We start from the raw sequence: 19075 nt of genomic DNA on the forward strand, positions 1-19075 counted from the left end.
ACCCGTTGTGGTCCTCGACAGTATTATTAATTCGAATACTCCTTTGAATACAACGATTTACAAACTCTCTCTGCGATTTTGCTTACTACTGCAAAAATATCATTCATTTCACACAATCTTAGTTGAATTGACTGCCTGAACATTATTTTCGCTCCGCAGTTATAATAATATCCACGCGCATAAAATACATAATAACACTGAAAGGGGTCTAAAAGGAATATAAAACTTTTAAAGAAATTATTCGATTGGTTTTTTAAGTTTAAAAAGCTATTCAGTTTTAAATGAAGTATGAAAATTTGTCGGAAAGCCATTTTCAATGTATTCTTATTGTATGTTCCCGATTCCGCTTCCATTTCATTCGCTTTTCGGTACTTATTTAATATATTACTTTTCTAAATAGTATTAAATTGCGTGAAGACAATAATTTAAGTTATCATTCAATTGTATATAGTCATTATACTCATAATATATTAAACTAATCTATGGACACTTCAATTTATTGATGTTATTATATACCTACGCAATATAGTCGTCGTAGGTACTATCTACTAGACATATTCTGTATAAATCTTTATTCTTATTTAGTATCCAAATTATATAACAAAACCTTCCATGTATTGTAATTGGACGCGGATCCAAGGGGGGAGGCAAGGGGCCATGCCCCTCGTAGATTATGGTATACACTGTATGTATATTTGCATTGTTTTGCCAATAGCGTTTTTAGCGAAATTTTATTTAAGATGACACCCCCCCCCCCCCCCCACCGTAAATGTGTTCTGGATCCGCGCCCGATTGTAGTATCCATCTATTTTCGATTTCTGATCTATTTAAATTAAATATGATGAAAGTATCTAGTGCATTATGTGTAGAAAGTATAAAAATAATTCATGGATTTAAATTTCAGAATTCTATAATCATACTAAGTAGATAAAAAAATGATACCTAGAATCAAGGAAAATAATTGATTCAAATGGAAGATGGAACCGTAGATATCACTGTTTTTATATCGGTTATTAATTTTGATTACCTATAATCAAATATGATGCACTTAATTGTTGTTATTAAATTGGAACAACAATATTATAAATCACTCCCCTAATGTAAAGTATTATGTTATTAATGGCCTTAATAATAATTTCATTTTTTTATCTCATTGTTAAAAAAATATTTTTTTAACGTTTTAAAAGTTACAAAACCTTAAGTTACTTATTTATTGATACTTTTAAAGTCTTAGCTTAAAAACCTACAAGGCAACTCACTACAAAAGTATATACTATATAATATAGTGTAGCTACATACGTACACACTTACGAATAATAATACTTGTTAAACAAATTTCTGTTCATCGGTATTTATAATATAGGTCAACTTTTATATATACCTACCACACAACAACAAAAAAAAAAAAAAAAATTAATTAAAAATACCAACAAAAAACTAAACCAAATCGGTTTTTGTTAATTTTTTTCCAACAGAAAGTAAATATTATAATTTATAATACGTGCCGATAGTAAAATTAAACAAACATTCAAGCATAAAAAAAATAGGCTCAACATTTTAACTTGTAATTTTGAGCATCACGTATCAATATGTTTTACCTATATAATCAGCCAATATATTACACAAGTGAATTTTTCAAATGTTGTACCGCACTAGGTATATACAATAAAAAATATTCAAAATACAATAATTAGGTATTTGCTAATATTTTATTATGTTGACCGGTAAATTTAAATTGTAGGTACACATCACATTAGAATATTATTTTAAAATTTCCTGAAATTTCATTTGGTAGCACCATCAATGAATGCCACGGCTATCTACTAATTGACATACTTCAATTTTAGAAGATAACTTTGATTAGTGTACATAATTAAAGGTGTTATTTTACATCATTACTTATTTGCTATTAAATAATTATATACCACCATCCCTCTCCACTAACAAGGGGTTAGGTTAGGTATAATAGTAGGGGGTATAATAATTATTATGCGCTACTATATCTACTGTTGTAGGTCCATTCGTTTACGAATTCTAATCGAACAGAAATAATATTAAGGCTTAATACACGCGGAAAATTATATTAGATCATATGGAATTATCATTTCATCTCGTTTACTACACGGGACGGTGAATCGCCTATCCCAATCTTTTGGATTTCACAAAATAAAATTTAAAACAGTTTTAATCGTTAAGAATTGATATAATTGCGTAATATTTCGTCCATGAAATGAATCATCACAAACGTTGGCACTTTGATAAATCAAAGATCTCACCCTGGAACGTGTATTGATATTTAGTGGTACAGAGCAGATGATCTCTATTGGTTTTGTGAATTTCTTTTTTTCCGCAGTTGCTGCAGGACTTTGATGTAAACATCTATCACTGAAATCGATCGCTCTACGTCGATAAACGACGGTCTTTGTTATTTCAATGGACGGGTCGACCGAGGTTTTTTCTTTTTCCCACCAAGCACTCGACGTCACGAAATTATTTTGTGGCGCCAGTGTGTTTTTTTCCCTTGCCCCCTCCCCATTCCACTTACAAAGTTCACGTCAAACGGTCCCATGCAGGTATTCTATATTCACGTATTCACCAATATAATAGTTAAATAATAACAAAATGAAAAATACGCTTGGTAGGTATTTATTTTTTCGTTTTTTACATTAAGTGTACCCACTATGCGAAAAGTTAAATACCTAGCCTACCCATATCATAATGACTATATAGGTATATTTATAAAAATGCAGTTGGAGAAACAAATAATTGTCTGGTCACTGTCTCGTAGCTAATACTGTCTGTTTCTCCAACTATGTTCTGTATGAATGTGTTATTGTGTATACTGTATGAGTGCATAACCAATAAAATATTAAGTAAATTAAAATGTACGATTATCCCTGATTAAAACAAACACATAATATACGATTGTATATGCGTGTATGAACTTGGTATCTTGTGTAATGGTATACTTAAATAAAATACGAGTATATGAACGTAGTTGAGCATATTTTTTTAATAATCATTAATTAATTTAATATAGTTTAATTTAATTAACTTAAAAAACCTATATTAGGGATTATATATTTGTAACTCATTAATTTGTCTAGCATGCATACCTATATGACGAATAACCTTGCCTAGGTCAGTAGTTGGTATCGTGTTAATATTTTCATTGGTAAACAATGAAAATGCATCCACAATAATTTTTTGAAGATCATTCTTTATTTCTAAAACAAAAAAATATCAAGCGATGTGTTATTTAATATACATTAACACTGTATAAATGACGTATCCGAAAATACCGAAAGTCGAAATAACTGAATCACTGCTATTCGATATGTTATCTTCAGCCATTTTAATCTATTAAATAGTTTTATTGAATATTAGTTGTAAAAATTGCCAATGCGTTTAATATAAAACAATATTATATCAGCTGTGTGATTTATTAAAACATTGATTTGAGTTTTTTAAGCCAAACTGAATTAAAAATTATGCTGTTTAAATTTTATCAACAGAAATTTTTTTATTTTTTTATCATCAACTTTATAGGTTACTAACTTATTTGCTATTAATATTTTTATTTTTTTGGTTTTTTCTCAATAGTTTTTTCGTATAATCTTTATTTTATAAAAAAATTAGATAATATTAGTGAAATATTCCTATTATTTTTAATTAAAATATAATATAATTTAGTTAAATAGTAACTTGTTTCTGAAGTACAAATTACAATAAAAATATCTTGTTCATAAACGTTTCACTAAAATTAAGTAAATATTTTACCCTTTATGGCTTATTATGTTTTTTTCTACTATAAAACGTATTAGGTACATTGGAAATAAGTTTATCAAAATCAGTAGGATTGATATAGGTACACTTCATTATCATGTTAAAAGTTAGTAAATACGTGATAAAATTAATATTTACTTAGTTCTTCATTTTTTAAAAAATTAACATTACATATTTTAACATTGTTTAATTAGATCCTATAATTATACATGGTAATTAGCAAAATCGTAAGTATGAAATCATACTACTTATTTATACCTCCCTTGCTTTTACAACAATTTTCCTTCCAATAAACTAAAAATTACCTCGGCACTGTTATTTTTAAAATATTATTTTTGGTTTCTTAATTCACCAAGTGTCAGTAGCTTGTAGAGTTGTAGCTTGTGATTGTATTAAAAATATCTTGATGTTTATTCATTTTACCATAACGCACTTTGGTAAATATATAGGTACACTACAACATAAATTGATGTTAATTTGGTGTTAGTAATATTATAAGCTTATATAATTCACATTTATGTTGGTGTTAAGTATTATTATTGTTATTTGAATGTGTATTAAGAAAAATGCATAGATTTGAAGAAATGTAGATGATGAGTAATAATAAACTAATATAAGTGGACTTTAATAGAATAGGTAAGTGATGACAAAATACACATAGTAAATTAAAAATATATGTATAATTGAAATTGTTTTGGTAAGCTTTCTACTATACATGCTAGTAGAGGAAAAAAATAAATGTTTCCAAAGATGACTCAATATCTGTACGATATTAATTATTAATTTATATTAGTTTTATTATTTGCCAAGGTTAACGTTAAATAAATATATCTATAGTAAAACCAGTTAAATTATAAATATGCAACTCCATTTTATAATTTATTCATATTATTTGAGACAGTTGAATAAAAATCAAATAACATAATAATTTTCTAACCAATATGTTAAAAAAAATATGATTACCTAACCTAACGTTTTTCCTTATCTCATAAAATTAATTATTATTGTATTTTAATGAAACAATCTTGAATGTTTTTAAAAGAAAAACAGCAATAAATTGCTTAAATTATCTTCATTTTGAAATACGATTTGTAAATCTTCTTTCATTACAGCTTTTAACAGACTTAACAATTTTAGATTTTAATCATCACAGCCTCTATAAAGCACCTGTATTAACAACATTCATTGAAGTAATCAACACTGATATTGTTAAAAGCAAAACGTTTTATGCATATTATGTTTGATCATTTTTTTTTATTAAATCTATATCTATTAATATTTTTTTAATAAATATATCTTTGAGTAGTATTTATATAAAGGCCGTTAAAATATATATGGTATATTGAAACGATTGTTACTGTTTTCTAATTCTTAGCTAACTTAATAATAAATAAAATTGTTTTATCACTATCAATTAAACAAATTATGTCTTCAAATAATAAATAATTGAAAATATTTAACTTTTGTCGGAAGTTTTATAATGAATTTATAAAATACTTTAAAAATTAAAAAAAAACAAACTTTTCTTCCTTTCATCTAAATGTAGGATTACAGTACACGAAGGCATCCTGTAAACTCTATCTACGGAGAATTTCAATTTAAATTACTTTACGTGGACTGCGTGCGCGAATCAAATTAATTCCACATTTTTCCCCCTTGAACTATCCTTTTATATTCGTTTTTTTTTAAATTGTATTTTAACGCTGACTAATTAGGAAGTTCGGATTCTATATACGAAGAGGTCCAATATCGAAATATTTTATTTCAAAACATCGTACTATTTATATTTAACGAAAATCAAAGTATAATCTTTCAGATAAGTAATTACAAAGTTATTTTAAAAACTATTAGTTTTCAGTAAAAAAAAAAAAATAACTAACAATATTACCAATATGTACCTAACTATATATATAATCTTTAAGCTTGACGCAGACACAAGTATAACATTAAATGTAGAATTAATATACTCGTAACAAGGATGTAACTATAAATTGTATTGTTGAGAGATAAAGTAGTACCTAATCTTTTTTTTTGATTGATCAATGATTATAATGGTCATATTAACATATTGCGTACAGTATAATATTATCATCGAAATGGTATAATATAAGCAAAGCTATTCAACTATTCTACTAAAAGATTTGTGAGTTATTTTAGATTCTGAGTAATGAATGTATTAATTTGATAATGGTGATTGTTTATTTTTTTGTGTGTACTGTGTATCTATGTATAAATGATAAAAAGTCGAAAAAATGCTTTGATTTTCAACTTTAAGGGTGTTTTTGGATAGTAAATTGGATCTAGTTTGTACTTTAAAGAGAATAATACTAAGAATTATAAAAAAAAACAAATAAAATTGTAATTAAACTTTATACAAATAGTTAAATTAATTACTTTAATAGAAATATCTCAATATATACTTAATAACAGAGGGTGATTGACAATTTCCGCTCAGTATTGTTTTTTGTTTACAATTATATTATCATTAAATTCAAATTTAACACATCCATCACAGTGAGACCCACTCAAAATCTACTGTATAGCATAGAGGTACCCATCACTTACCCATATTGTTTATATCATTGATGTTATAATTTTGCTTCAAAATCAACCCAATATTATTTTTTTTGTCAAGTATGAACACCTTCTTAATCACTCTCTCTTAACCATTTGCCCTTTTAATAACTGATAACGAGTATTTGTTTACAGATGAATGTGGAAAATTAGGGCCTCGTTAGTAGTTTTTAGTTAATAATTTTATACCTATTTAATATGTAGGTATAGTACTATTATGTATCCATAGTTCACAATCTTTTTTTCTTTAAAATTTACCTCATTTTTAACAAAGCTTCTTAAATGATACATTCAGTTTTTTACATACTTATTTAAATATTATGAATTCGAATTTAACAAAATTATTATAATATCATTTTATCAGCATATCGTGTATAAAGTATAAAGTAACTATACAAAAAGTCAATGTCTTATTTATTATTTTTCATATACTGCTAGGATGATAATATACCACATACTTACTATATTTTAATAATAGGTAAAGTGAAGTGCATTTATTTGAATATTTTTATTGAAAATAAATGTGACATTTCGTAATATGGATTTTAGTGCAGGATGTTACATATACCAGCGGCAGCTGCAACATCTATATTTTGGTTCTTGAAAAATCTATTATTTTTAATATATATGTATATATTGTTGTTAGGGGAATGAAATGAAAATTTTTTACGATTCTCTAAGATTAAAAATATTAAATTAATTTAATAGATCTAAAATGTATTTTAATATACAACATGTTCTTATGACTTTGCACGCGTGATATTTAAATGATATGACGATTGAAGATAAAATGGAATTTCGATTAAATGAAAAAAAAACGAGTTTCTTTATTTTAACTGTCACTTTTTACACAATAAAAAAATGTTTATTCAATTAATAATTGAAGTTTAAAATGAACACAACTATTAAGACGGTAACAACTTTATTTTTCAATGGAATCTGAATGAGCTTTTTTTTCTAAAAATTATCAATTTCGTTTCGCTAGTTTTAACTATAAGATTCTTAAAAGTTAATTAAATTCATTAGTAGTTTTAGTAGAAATAATTTGAATACATTTAATTAACAAGAGCTAAATATATTTTTTTTTATTATTATCTTGAAATGCTATTTCATCTTTTTATACACTTAACTAGTAACGTAATGATATACATACAAAAAATAAATTTAATTGTGGACTAAATGATTATACAAAATAGTTTGTAAAAAAAAGTTTATTATTTTAATTTTAACATATAATCTTAAATTAAGTACTATCTGTAAAATTATTTTTCATAAAATTAAAATTGATAATTTTGCATTAGCATTTTCAGAAAAAAAATTTCTATCAGAATCCATTTAAAAGCGTTGTTGTTATCATTTAAAAAAGTAGAGTTTATTTTGCTATTATTACCTTTAGATGCATTGTATACTTTAACGTTTTAAAATTATTACTTTTTCAAAATACAATGTTGTATCGAACCATAATCATTAAAAAATAGTAAATCAATAGATCATAAGTATTGGATTCGGATTATAAAGCATATGCTTCTTTTTTATATTTGAGATAGAAATCTAATTTTTATATATAAATTCGTTTCACGTCATTCTAATTCCAAATAAACCACTTAGTATTCGCTTTTTTTCGGTTTTTTATTATGTTAATGTTTTTTTTGCTTTTTCATTTATTTCAACTGTAGAATTTTTATACGTTTATTACGTTACAATAGTAATAATAAAAAATTGAATAAATAAGAAATGTAAAAACCCAGAATGCGTTATAAGTATTGGATTATTATTGTTTTCGTTATCGGCTTGTATATGATACGTACCTATTAAACGTATAGATTATCGATCTATATATTATTATAGCAAGCAGTACCTATACGGTCAGTATATGCCTATAACATCGATTTCGACCACTTCAAAATTTAAGATATTATAGTGTTTTAATTTAAAATCTCTTGTATGAAGTACGCACCGATCACTTAAGTGGATGTATAGAGTCGTTTTCTATACATAAAAATATTCCATTGGACAATATATAGTCAGTTTCACTATACTGCAAATCTAAAGAAATACATGGTAATTAATTATTTTTTTAATTTAAATTAATTTTTAAATATTTTTATTCATTTTTATAACCAGTTCGTATTAATTTTTAGTCATATTTTTTTTTTGCTTTTTTTTTTAAACAATCGTGTGCTTTTTTAATTGCTTATTATGCTTTGAAATCCGAGCCTTAATCATAAGATACATGTTTTATAATATTACACCTACACCTACAATCTATGTATTATGCTTTATCATTAAACAATGATTAAAAATATTTAAACCACACTACAGACTGTATTTAAAAGCAAATTTAAATTTAAAAATAATAAATTAATAGATTTTGCACTTATGTAATCAGTTGTTTACATTTCTATCGTTCTACATTATGTTTGTGAATAATTGTGCATCTTAACCTCGAGGAATCGTTGGTAAGTCTAGATCTCTACTCTATCTCCAACACAATTGAATTCGATAACTATTCAATTTGTTGTAATCAATTATACAACAAACACGCAAAATATCTTAACTAATAAGCGATTATCAATTCAATTATGTTATGTAATACGCTTATTTGAGAAGGGAGCACTATGGTACTATGATGTACTATTATGTTCCGTACATTATTCATTAATTTTATTAACATTTATTGATTTTTACTTATGGGTAAAATTTAAATTTCGTCATTATTTACAAAATCGTACACTGAATTACTTGTCATTTAATAGATTTTATTAAATATTTTTAACTGTACTATACACTTATAATATGATTGATAGTATATGCACTATGGTATTTTTAAAAATATTAATTAAAAAAATCGTTGTGGTTTGACGTATCTATATGTTAATAATTATTAAAATAAATTAAATATTTTGATGAATAATAATGGAGTGTATAATATATAATATATTTTCTTAAGTTATTAATAGTTTAAATATTATTCACTATCGTGATTCACTTGAATTTTCAATTCAATAGTACAATAGTTTATCATAATGATTTTTTTTTTATAACTTTGTGTATAAATAACTTGAGACATAAAATTTTAATTATCAACTATTTTCGACTATTTGACGAATTGTTTACGGTTTGTTTATTAATATTAGTTACTATGGTATTTTATTATAAGACTTTGATTGTTAGCAAATTTATGATAAATTAACTTGTTAAATATCAATAGAATAGAATCAGAAAGATTTTAAAAAGTGAGTTATAAAAAATGTCAACTTCATATTATATTTGACATGGAACGTGAAATAGGTCGAAATATCCATAAATTATTATTATAACCACATACAAACCTATCGCGACAAGTGGAGACGAACTTCAATATTTTCCCTCGAATCCTCCATGATCATTTTGATCATTGCCATTGTTGAGTTAGCGACAGTCCATTCAACATTTTTTTTTCAATACTCATATCTATTCTACGGTCTAGTATTTATCAATGTATTATTAACCGTACTCTGACTCTTCCCTTGTCATTTCGTTTTAGATTTATTCTCCGCGTATATGCCCCATATGCAATAACAAAAAAAAATATATCCCTACAACTCATCATACATTTCAAGCCCTTTTCCTACAAGCTTTATCTGAAAATTCCGTTATTCTTACATCTGGTCATTTATGTATTCCTATTCGGTATTGTTGGTTCGAGAACGGAATACATCAACCAAAATCAAACAACTAGCTGAATGACCTATACAGGAGATGTTTACCATTCTAACAGCATATTTAAAAACCATATGATCGTATTACATGTTGACAACTAGAGGAGTCAAATTACTCATGTTAACTATAGTATTGGATTTTACAACGAGCTCGTGACACTAAACTTTCAGTAATGGATCGGTTACACGTGTACATAATTTGATATGAAAATGTAATGTCACTATTAAGTACAATCGAACATGAAGTTTTATTAAAAGTATTAAAAAAGAATGTAAAGTTTCCTGTTTCTGAAATTCTCGAATTAAAAATACACATGCACAATTTTTTAAATACTTAAGTTCCCTATCTGTAATAAATTATAATATATTATTATTTTGTTTCCGCGTGTTATGTAATGTACGTGTAGAGCAATTAAATGTGAAATATCGATCATTGTATATTATTTATAGTGAAAATATACCTCTGCATGTGTATTCGTATACTTATTGGTAACCTTAAGATTTTTTTACTGAAGTGCATTGGAGTGATGTAATAACCAGTTAATAATATTATTTTTCTATTTAAATTACATACCTTCAACAGTAAAATTATCACGTAATAAATAGTATTTTTATGTTTACGAATTAATAAACCAATTACCTACGATTTATGACACTGTACCTTAACTGAAATATATAATTTACTACCATTTTACTACATAATACTAAATGTTTATTTCTTTACTAAATTAAAAATTATCTTAGTTATACAAATAAATTCACACATTCTACACTTAGGTATAAATAGCTCTTAAACTTTGTGTAAGTGATCTTTGTTTTAACGGGAGTACATTTAGTCGGGATTACATTTCGCCAAATAAAGGTCAGACGATTATAATAGTACACGTTTTTATAACGTATACTTTTTATATTATAACATAATCAAATAACAAGGCATTGATATGATTTAGTTAAATATTATAAACTTTTCTCGTATACCTACTATGAGGCCTTCTAGTATCGCATTACATTGTTGTATCGAACTGCAATAGGTACTTAAAGATAATATGAGCAATGAGCATATTAAGAATCTTATACATAATGATATAACATAGTAATTTTTACTAAGGTTATTATTATTTAATTGAAACATTGTATTGTAACTATAAATGTTCATATTTATTTAAGTCAATTTTACTATAGGTAGGAAATACATATAAAAGGTAAAAATATAATTATATAAACTTGTTTTTAAACGTTTAAAGCTATTTTTAATATTATTTTTTATTTATTTTCAAGTTGAAAAACTTTGTTTCCTTGTCATTATATTATTTATTATTATAAATCAAGTTAACATTAAATTGTTAAATCGAATTGTGCATAATATAAAAAACTAATGTTTTATAGATTTGATAAATATTCAAGAAAACTTGTAATAAAAAATGATTTAAACTTTATAAATATGATAACGATGTATGTAATATATTTTTTTTTTGCGAGTTTAGTCTTTAAACAACGTAAAACTAACAGTCAAGTATATATTATATGGAACAGACAACATAAAAGTAAAAACATTTACGTATGTATACGTTTAACAGTCTTAAAGGTTTTTATGGAATTTTGAATCCAAATAGGTAGGTACACTTCGCTGATTTTACTATTATTTCATTTTAAATGTTAATAAATGTCTTTATACGCATATAGAAATGGGCTTGTAAAGAAACAATTCCTTTATAATTGCATGTTGTATTATTGTTTATCCTTTGATCTAAATTCTAAATAATACCGTTATATGTATTTTGACGTAAACATAAATAGTATATTAGTATTTATTTCATAATTATTACTTAAAAAGAAGTTTATAATATGTAATATAAATACACAAAGCTACACATTTTATTCACTATTACTTATTATAACTTATTGTTATTTTTATTTATGTATTTATTATTATTATTATACATACCTATAAATTGTTACCTTTTATTCCTATTGATAAAAAAATATTTATTTATCTTATAAATGATATCTGCCTTTGGAAGATTAAGTCAGGGAATCTTAAAAACAATAATAAATAAAATATATAAATGTATTATTAATACTCCTAAAAATTATTTTGTACTATATTACTATATATAGTAAGTTCTAATTTTATACATTCACATAATATGTAACTATATAGAATGTAAAACATTATAAATTTCGACCTAAATATATCATAACATTATAATAATATTTTAACTATTTTTAACATTGATTTAATTATTGCATTTTTAATAAATAAAATTTAAAAAATATATTTATAATTTAAGCTATATTGTTGTTTTTATGTATGTATTATCCAATAATTATGCTTTATATTTATAGTGTCTATTACAGTATACCCTGTAGTTGGACAGTACACAGGAATTATTCCATATTGTTTTTTTTATTCTTTGTACAACATATGCGTCTAACAATTTATGTCTTAATCAGTGCACTACAAAGTTAATTTAATTCTATTTAGCTGTTAATGATCTAGGTACCTATAGGTATCTTCCTCCGCGTGACCTCACATGTCTCGCTACACTTGTTATAATGACTTAACTATTTAACACGCTCACTTAGTATTAGCGCGTTATTGAAAAATATGACACTTAAAGTTTACAGATATTATTGTGGTGTGTTGATATTTATTGGCATTTATAGCTACATAAATATAAGAAAATTATTTTCATTGCTCGGAAATTAAATTACACGACCTATAAAAATTCAATTTTATGGGCCGACCATATACTATACTATATTACTTATGTAATAGATTTTCAAAATAAAATATCCATCATATAAAAATATTAAAATATTTAAACTCTTTTTATTAATTCATCTTATACGTGCGTATAATGTATATTATGTACGTATGTATGTGTGGGCGAGTGTGTGTATTAATTTATCTAGTTTATATAATTTATATCTATACTCTATAGATTTACATTCGATAGGTAAACATAAAACATTATTTGTAGTTTTGCATTCGAAAAATACCTATCGCTTCGTATAAAATATAAAAAATATTACACATTCCCGTAGTCATATGTTTAAATATAGGTACTCGCACCTACTTGGGATTTCGGTTATAATATGATGTGTTGACGTATATATGATATGCAGAGCTGCAGTCGTAAATTCGCCTTGTTCTCAGCATTCTGGTGTGCCGACCTCGTTGTTAGATTTCATTAGTATACACACATACTTGAAAAGCCATAATACCGTCTCACCCGTCGGATGTTTGAAATAGAAGGGCGCATCATCGTGTAGTAATACGGTGTATGATGATGGTACGTATATATATAAAAAGGACGAGCCGGGGAAAACAATATTCCGACTGTACAATGTCGGTGGCCGTTAAAAGCCGAGTGGACAATAAAAATGCACGTCACGTGCATCGCGCGAAAAGATATCGTTGTGTGCGAAAACCAAATCACAAAAACGCACATATTCACATTAACTCCCTACGCTCATATACGTTTCTGCGACAAAGGCAAAGGCTTAAGAAATATATATATATAATATATACGACGGGTGTTCGTCTGTTCTGCAGTGTATATCATAATATACATTATATGCATTTGCGCGGGCGCGCGTGTGTGTGTGCGGCATGGTTAAGTACGCGAAGGATTAACGTCTAGTCGTGCAGGGTCGGGGCATGATCGTAATAAAGTTCAAAAACAACATTGTTCATTGGCCATCGCAAGCGTATATTATTATGTGAAAGTTTTATAATATTCCGGATTGTCGTAACGACTTGTTGTTGAACGGTTTCTGATATTTTTCTTATACCCATTGTCCCTCTGTGGGGATTTGATTAATGCGACTCAGAGACTATGTATACATATCTATTACGTACCTATATATAATATATATATATATATATCGTATATCTATGGCTGGCTATGTTATATATACCTATACAATAGGCTAATGACGATAGTAATGTAATTCGTAGTGCGTCGAAACACTTTTATATTTGTGGGTGTGTGAGTTAAGTCGTATTTGTCATATTATTCGTTAAATGAATTTGATATTATTCTTCGGTAAATGAATATATTTTTATATTATAATTATTTAAAATCCACGAGCGTATTGTTTTTATTTTACCGTCAAGTCGTTTATTATTTTTTACGAAAAATATATCTTTACTTTCAAATACATTCGAGTATAATATAATATATTGTTGTGTTTAATATTTAAGATTTAATTACTAGTATATTGGCTAAACAATCAAATCGTATATTTTAATTAATAATGAAGTTTTATAGCTATGAAATTCCGTCTTCATCAAGTGATCTATTAAACGCTAACAGTTACGGACGTTTAGTAACTTCCCTTTAATTTAGTTACTACATTAAATTATTTTAACAATGTTATAAAATATTTATTAGTAAACTTAGAACATTCTACGTATCTATCATGATAGATTGAAATGGTGTTTATTAGTTATAGAATATTTTTGACTTCTCGTTAAATTATTCTATTTATCATTACATTTTAAAATATAACTTAATATGCAGTATAATATAATATTTTAATATCATATTATAGAGATTATCATTAATACTATTGTTATTTTAAAGTGGGAAAAGTGAAAGTTAATAAAAACTAAAGTATTAATTAAATCTTAGAGATAATAATTGTAAAAAAAAAATTGTTTATATTATTTTTATAAACGTTTTGAGACTAAGATACATTTTTATTTAATAGATTTTATAAGCTTGGAATTATATAAAACATATTATAAATGTGAGTTAATTTATCCATTGAAATATATCAATTATCGATATATTATCGTCTAACATTTGCTTACTAAGTATGATATTAATTGTTCATAGTATAATATACCATGGTATATAGATTATAGATACTTGACACTAGTAATGCTATTAAATTTGTACAGTAGACTTGTGTTTATTCTAATTAAGTATCTAGGAACCATTTTAGTTAATTGGGATAGTCTCGCTTAGTTATGATTATAATCATAATAATAACGCCATTGTTACGAACGCTTATGTTGATATTCTAAATAAGAACTGAAGATTACGATACATTTGGTTTTTTTGTCTAATCCACTTATTCTGATAATGTATTCTTTGTGTATTGTTTGAACCACAATAATTTCCTTTAATAAAATCAAGGTTTTTTAGAATGGATTTTTTTTTAAGTTGTTGACTGTGTTTAATGATTTTACTATTAATTCTATCTTTAAATGTAATAAGATATGAGTACCTATCAATTTTCTCATAAACATTAAATTTAGCTGCATCGATTTAGGCATGTCGACATTATTTTTTATTATACAATTCCATATAAATAATTTTAAATAAGTAGTTGAGTACCAAAAAGGTTTCCCAGAGGACCTCATCTTTTTGTATTCTTCAATAACTGTCACCTTAAAAAAATATAAAGAACTTTTCATATTATACATAGTAGCATAAAATGAAGTTGACATAGATCAAACATTTAAATGTCAAAGTATTGATTTGTAAATATTTGAATATTTCATAATTTATAGGTACTATGGTTAAAAATTGAGTTGCTAACAAGTTTAAAGCACGTTGTAAATCTTAAATCGTGGTTTAAAGTAAAAACAAAAAAACAATAATATTTGTAATTCATGCATATCAAGATGTATTTATCAGATACCGGTAGTGCATGATATAATAATATAATACTATATCTTAAATTTTTCTGCTGGTTAAGAATTTTTTAGTATTTAAACTAATGAATTATATAATAACGTGTACGAATACATTATAGTAATTATAGTATATAGCCCAAATTGATCTATAATTTAATTTTATAGTATGAATTTCAACTTCAATAATTCAAACAAGTCAACTAGGTACTTTCATCAAAGTTATCTTTGCTATACTGCTTACCGTTTAAGAATAATATATAAAAAATTTAATATATTTAACTATAGAGTCAATAGATTCTTATAATGCATTGTTGACGGTTCGACAATTTGTTAATTTAATATGCTTATAGTCACGTAACAACAATTCATTGATAAATAAGCGTTTTACATTAATTAATCTACAAACTCTTAAATAATTCACATTATTGAATGCAAAAATTAATAAAAACACAATTGATATCCGTCGTGCCTATGTGACTACATTTTTCATTTTTCATTCTTTTTTCTATTTATTCTTTTTTTTAATATAATTATATTGGCTTCAATAAGTAAACTTTCTATATGTTTCCGGTTATCATTATTTTTATGATTACTATTACCCTTCAAAATACAGTTGTTCGTGTAGATTTTATAATACTATTCAAACTTGATTTTTGTTTAATATTGGTATCTATAAGAGACGAGCTAACTATGTATAATTTACTATTTATGTTTAATATATTTTTAGACGTGCTTGTCAAAGTCCGAGTTATTTATTAGCTGTAGGCACGCGTTATTCTATAGCTATTTTATATGTATTTTTATGTATAACGATAAATAAGTATATACATGGTAGTAATTTAATCATAGTTTAATGATCTTAATGATAATTCCTAATCAGAAATTTAATATCTGCCCTCAATAAAAAAAAAAACAATCTCATTATACCTGCGACAGATAAATCAGTTATGTTTGAAAACATTTAAATTAAACGTTTTAAATTATAGGCATGCATAAATGCTCTTTGTTTGGTATTCTCGATGGGTTTCTACATCTATCTCAAGGCAATTAATTTATTTTCCCGTGACAGGTATTTCTAGGGTTGAAAAAGGGGTAAACTAATGCATTATTAATGTCGTGATGGATTAATATCGTAAGGTTGGAGACATTCATACGAGTATATATTATAGCTACCAATATATAGCGCTGTTGATCATATTACAACTTAAGTTAAGTAGAAAAAACGTGTGTATCAATTCAATAAATATAATTACCATCGCGGTACTCTATAATTTTCTGTAGTAAATATGACCTTCATTTTTTGTGTTTTTATTGACAAATTTACCACATATCGTCTAAAAGTTTCGTTAAAAATATATGGGTTGTTAGGAATGTTGTGTAATCTCCTTTTTTTGTACCGTAAAAATGTGCTCGGCCACATATTGTAAATATATTATAACATCATATACCTATATACTTCGCATACCGAATCTAAATTACTTACACACACACACGGAATTATTGGAAATTTGTATTCATAAGACAAACATAAAATAATACAATACGACGTATGATAATATATTTTAAACCTTTAACATTTAACAATGAATATTTCACTTATAAATTATAAGAATAATGTTATGTGCTAACAGAAATGTTTTGGTTATCAAAACTCTTGAATGTACGTATAATATTTATCTATATTAACCATTAACAGCTGACTTATTCACTTACTTACTGTTTATATTCTATAATATTAAGTTTGTTATGACTTCCACATTATTTTATCGTTACATAGTTGTCGATATGTAGTTATTAGCGTTTTAGCACACGTGGCATTATATATCGTTATATCCATAACCGGAGATCCTTGTAAAGAAAGGAGGATGATAGACATTAAAAATGACAGTTTTAGCTTAATGAAAAACAGCTGATGATATTTTGTCATAATAAAATCATATTAAATTAAATAGTTACTCTTATAACCAAAACAACACTTCTTTATGGCGTTTTCATAATTATAGTATCTAAGTAAATATTTACTTATACATTTTCTTTCTTTAAATTTCGTATACCCGCTGACTACTGCTGGTAGTTTAGTAATTTTTCGAGTATTATAATATTTACAGCTATAAATAATATATAAAAAAGTATTTTATTCTTAAAAGATGAACCATATTTAATTTGTAAATAAGGTTTTATTGAAAATTGTTATATTATGATAATATAGTATTTTTTTTTTTTACTTTACTTAAACTAACCTAATATTTTTCCTATAAATTCTGAACACATTAATTTTTTTTTATATGCATAATAATAAATTACAGTATCATTATAATATTATAGTCGTATGTTTTCAGTTTCCACTATCGGAAGTCATAAATATGTCGTCAAATAATGTGGTATCTTATGATATACTCCAGCCAGCAAGAGATTGAATGTATTATTTATGTATTTCTTTTATATTATATATAGATACCTGACAATTGCAAAAAAAAAATAATAATCGAAGTTTGGAATAAATCTCTTGTTATTGCATCAGAAGTAACAAACTCGTTTATATAATGGTTTCTGTTTCTATTAGTTCTGGTTTGATGTTTCTAAATCATTTCGTACACAAACGAACCAAAACAAGCTACGTAGTGAAGTTACGAATGTGTGTGTATGAAACTTTTTCGATTACTATAGTTGAATTGATTTCAATTTTTTTTTTTTAAAGTGTTTTGCAAATGATCAGAAAAAAATTATATTCTAATGATTTTTTGTTGTTGGCTTACATTTATTATCTCTATTTTTCTTTTAATGCAACTTTTTATTTATGTCATCAATTATAGAGCTAAACAATAGGCTTAATCGATAAAATAATAATAGGTACTAGTACGAAAATAGAATATGAGCTAAGAGGCCTTCTAATTGGAGGTACTTCTTCATGAAATAATAGTACCCATACCTGTAATATTAAATTAACATAATAATGATCTAAATTTTTTAAATTTTAGATAAACAAACGACCACTGTATTTTCCCCCTTTTTATGGGACTGCCCATAGTATTTTATAATATTACGAGTTACGAAGAGAAAGTTTGAGGTGTACGAATTATTTTTTTTGCTCACATTCGATTAGTTTAAAAATAACAGTATCGAATAAGGGATTTAAATTCAACCTGTCTATGTTTACTGAAGTTGCTTCGTTTTGTGTAGGTTCGAGCAAGTTTGTTTGTGGTATGTGCAATATAGCTGCTATATAGGTAACGACGATTTTTTTAGTTTTATCGATTTAAAAAAATCAACAATTTTCTCTGTTTCAATATGTACATTGAACATAATAAATAAATCAAATTATTACTGAACATGTATTAATTACATTAAACCGTTTTATTAT

The 19075-nt window shown here is 25.5% G+C and overlaps 1 protein-coding gene across 1 annotated transcript in view; it reads right to left on the bottom strand.

The window, feature by feature from the left end:
- LOC126549867 (uncharacterized) overlaps positions 1 to 3459 on the bottom strand; it is a 30410-nt gene extending 26951 nt beyond the window's left edge. Inside the window, exons 1-2 of the mRNA XM_050200261.1 lie at positions 3303 to 3459; positions 3117 to 3227 (exon numbers count right to left, since the gene is read on the bottom strand). Coding sequence (XP_050056218.1) covers positions 3117 to 3227; positions 3303 to 3354 — 163 coding nt within the window. The 5' untranslated portion in view covers positions 3355 to 3459. The remainder of the gene's footprint in view (positions 1 to 3116; positions 3228 to 3302) is intronic.
- Between the last annotated feature and the right edge of the window lie 15616 nt (positions 3460 to 19075).

This window comes from Aphis gossypii, chromosome 2 (genome assembly GCF_020184175.1).
Source record: "Aphis gossypii isolate Hap1 chromosome 2, ASM2018417v2, whole genome shotgun sequence".
Taxonomy (NCBI): domain Eukaryota; kingdom Metazoa; phylum Arthropoda; class Insecta; order Hemiptera; family Aphididae; genus Aphis; species Aphis gossypii.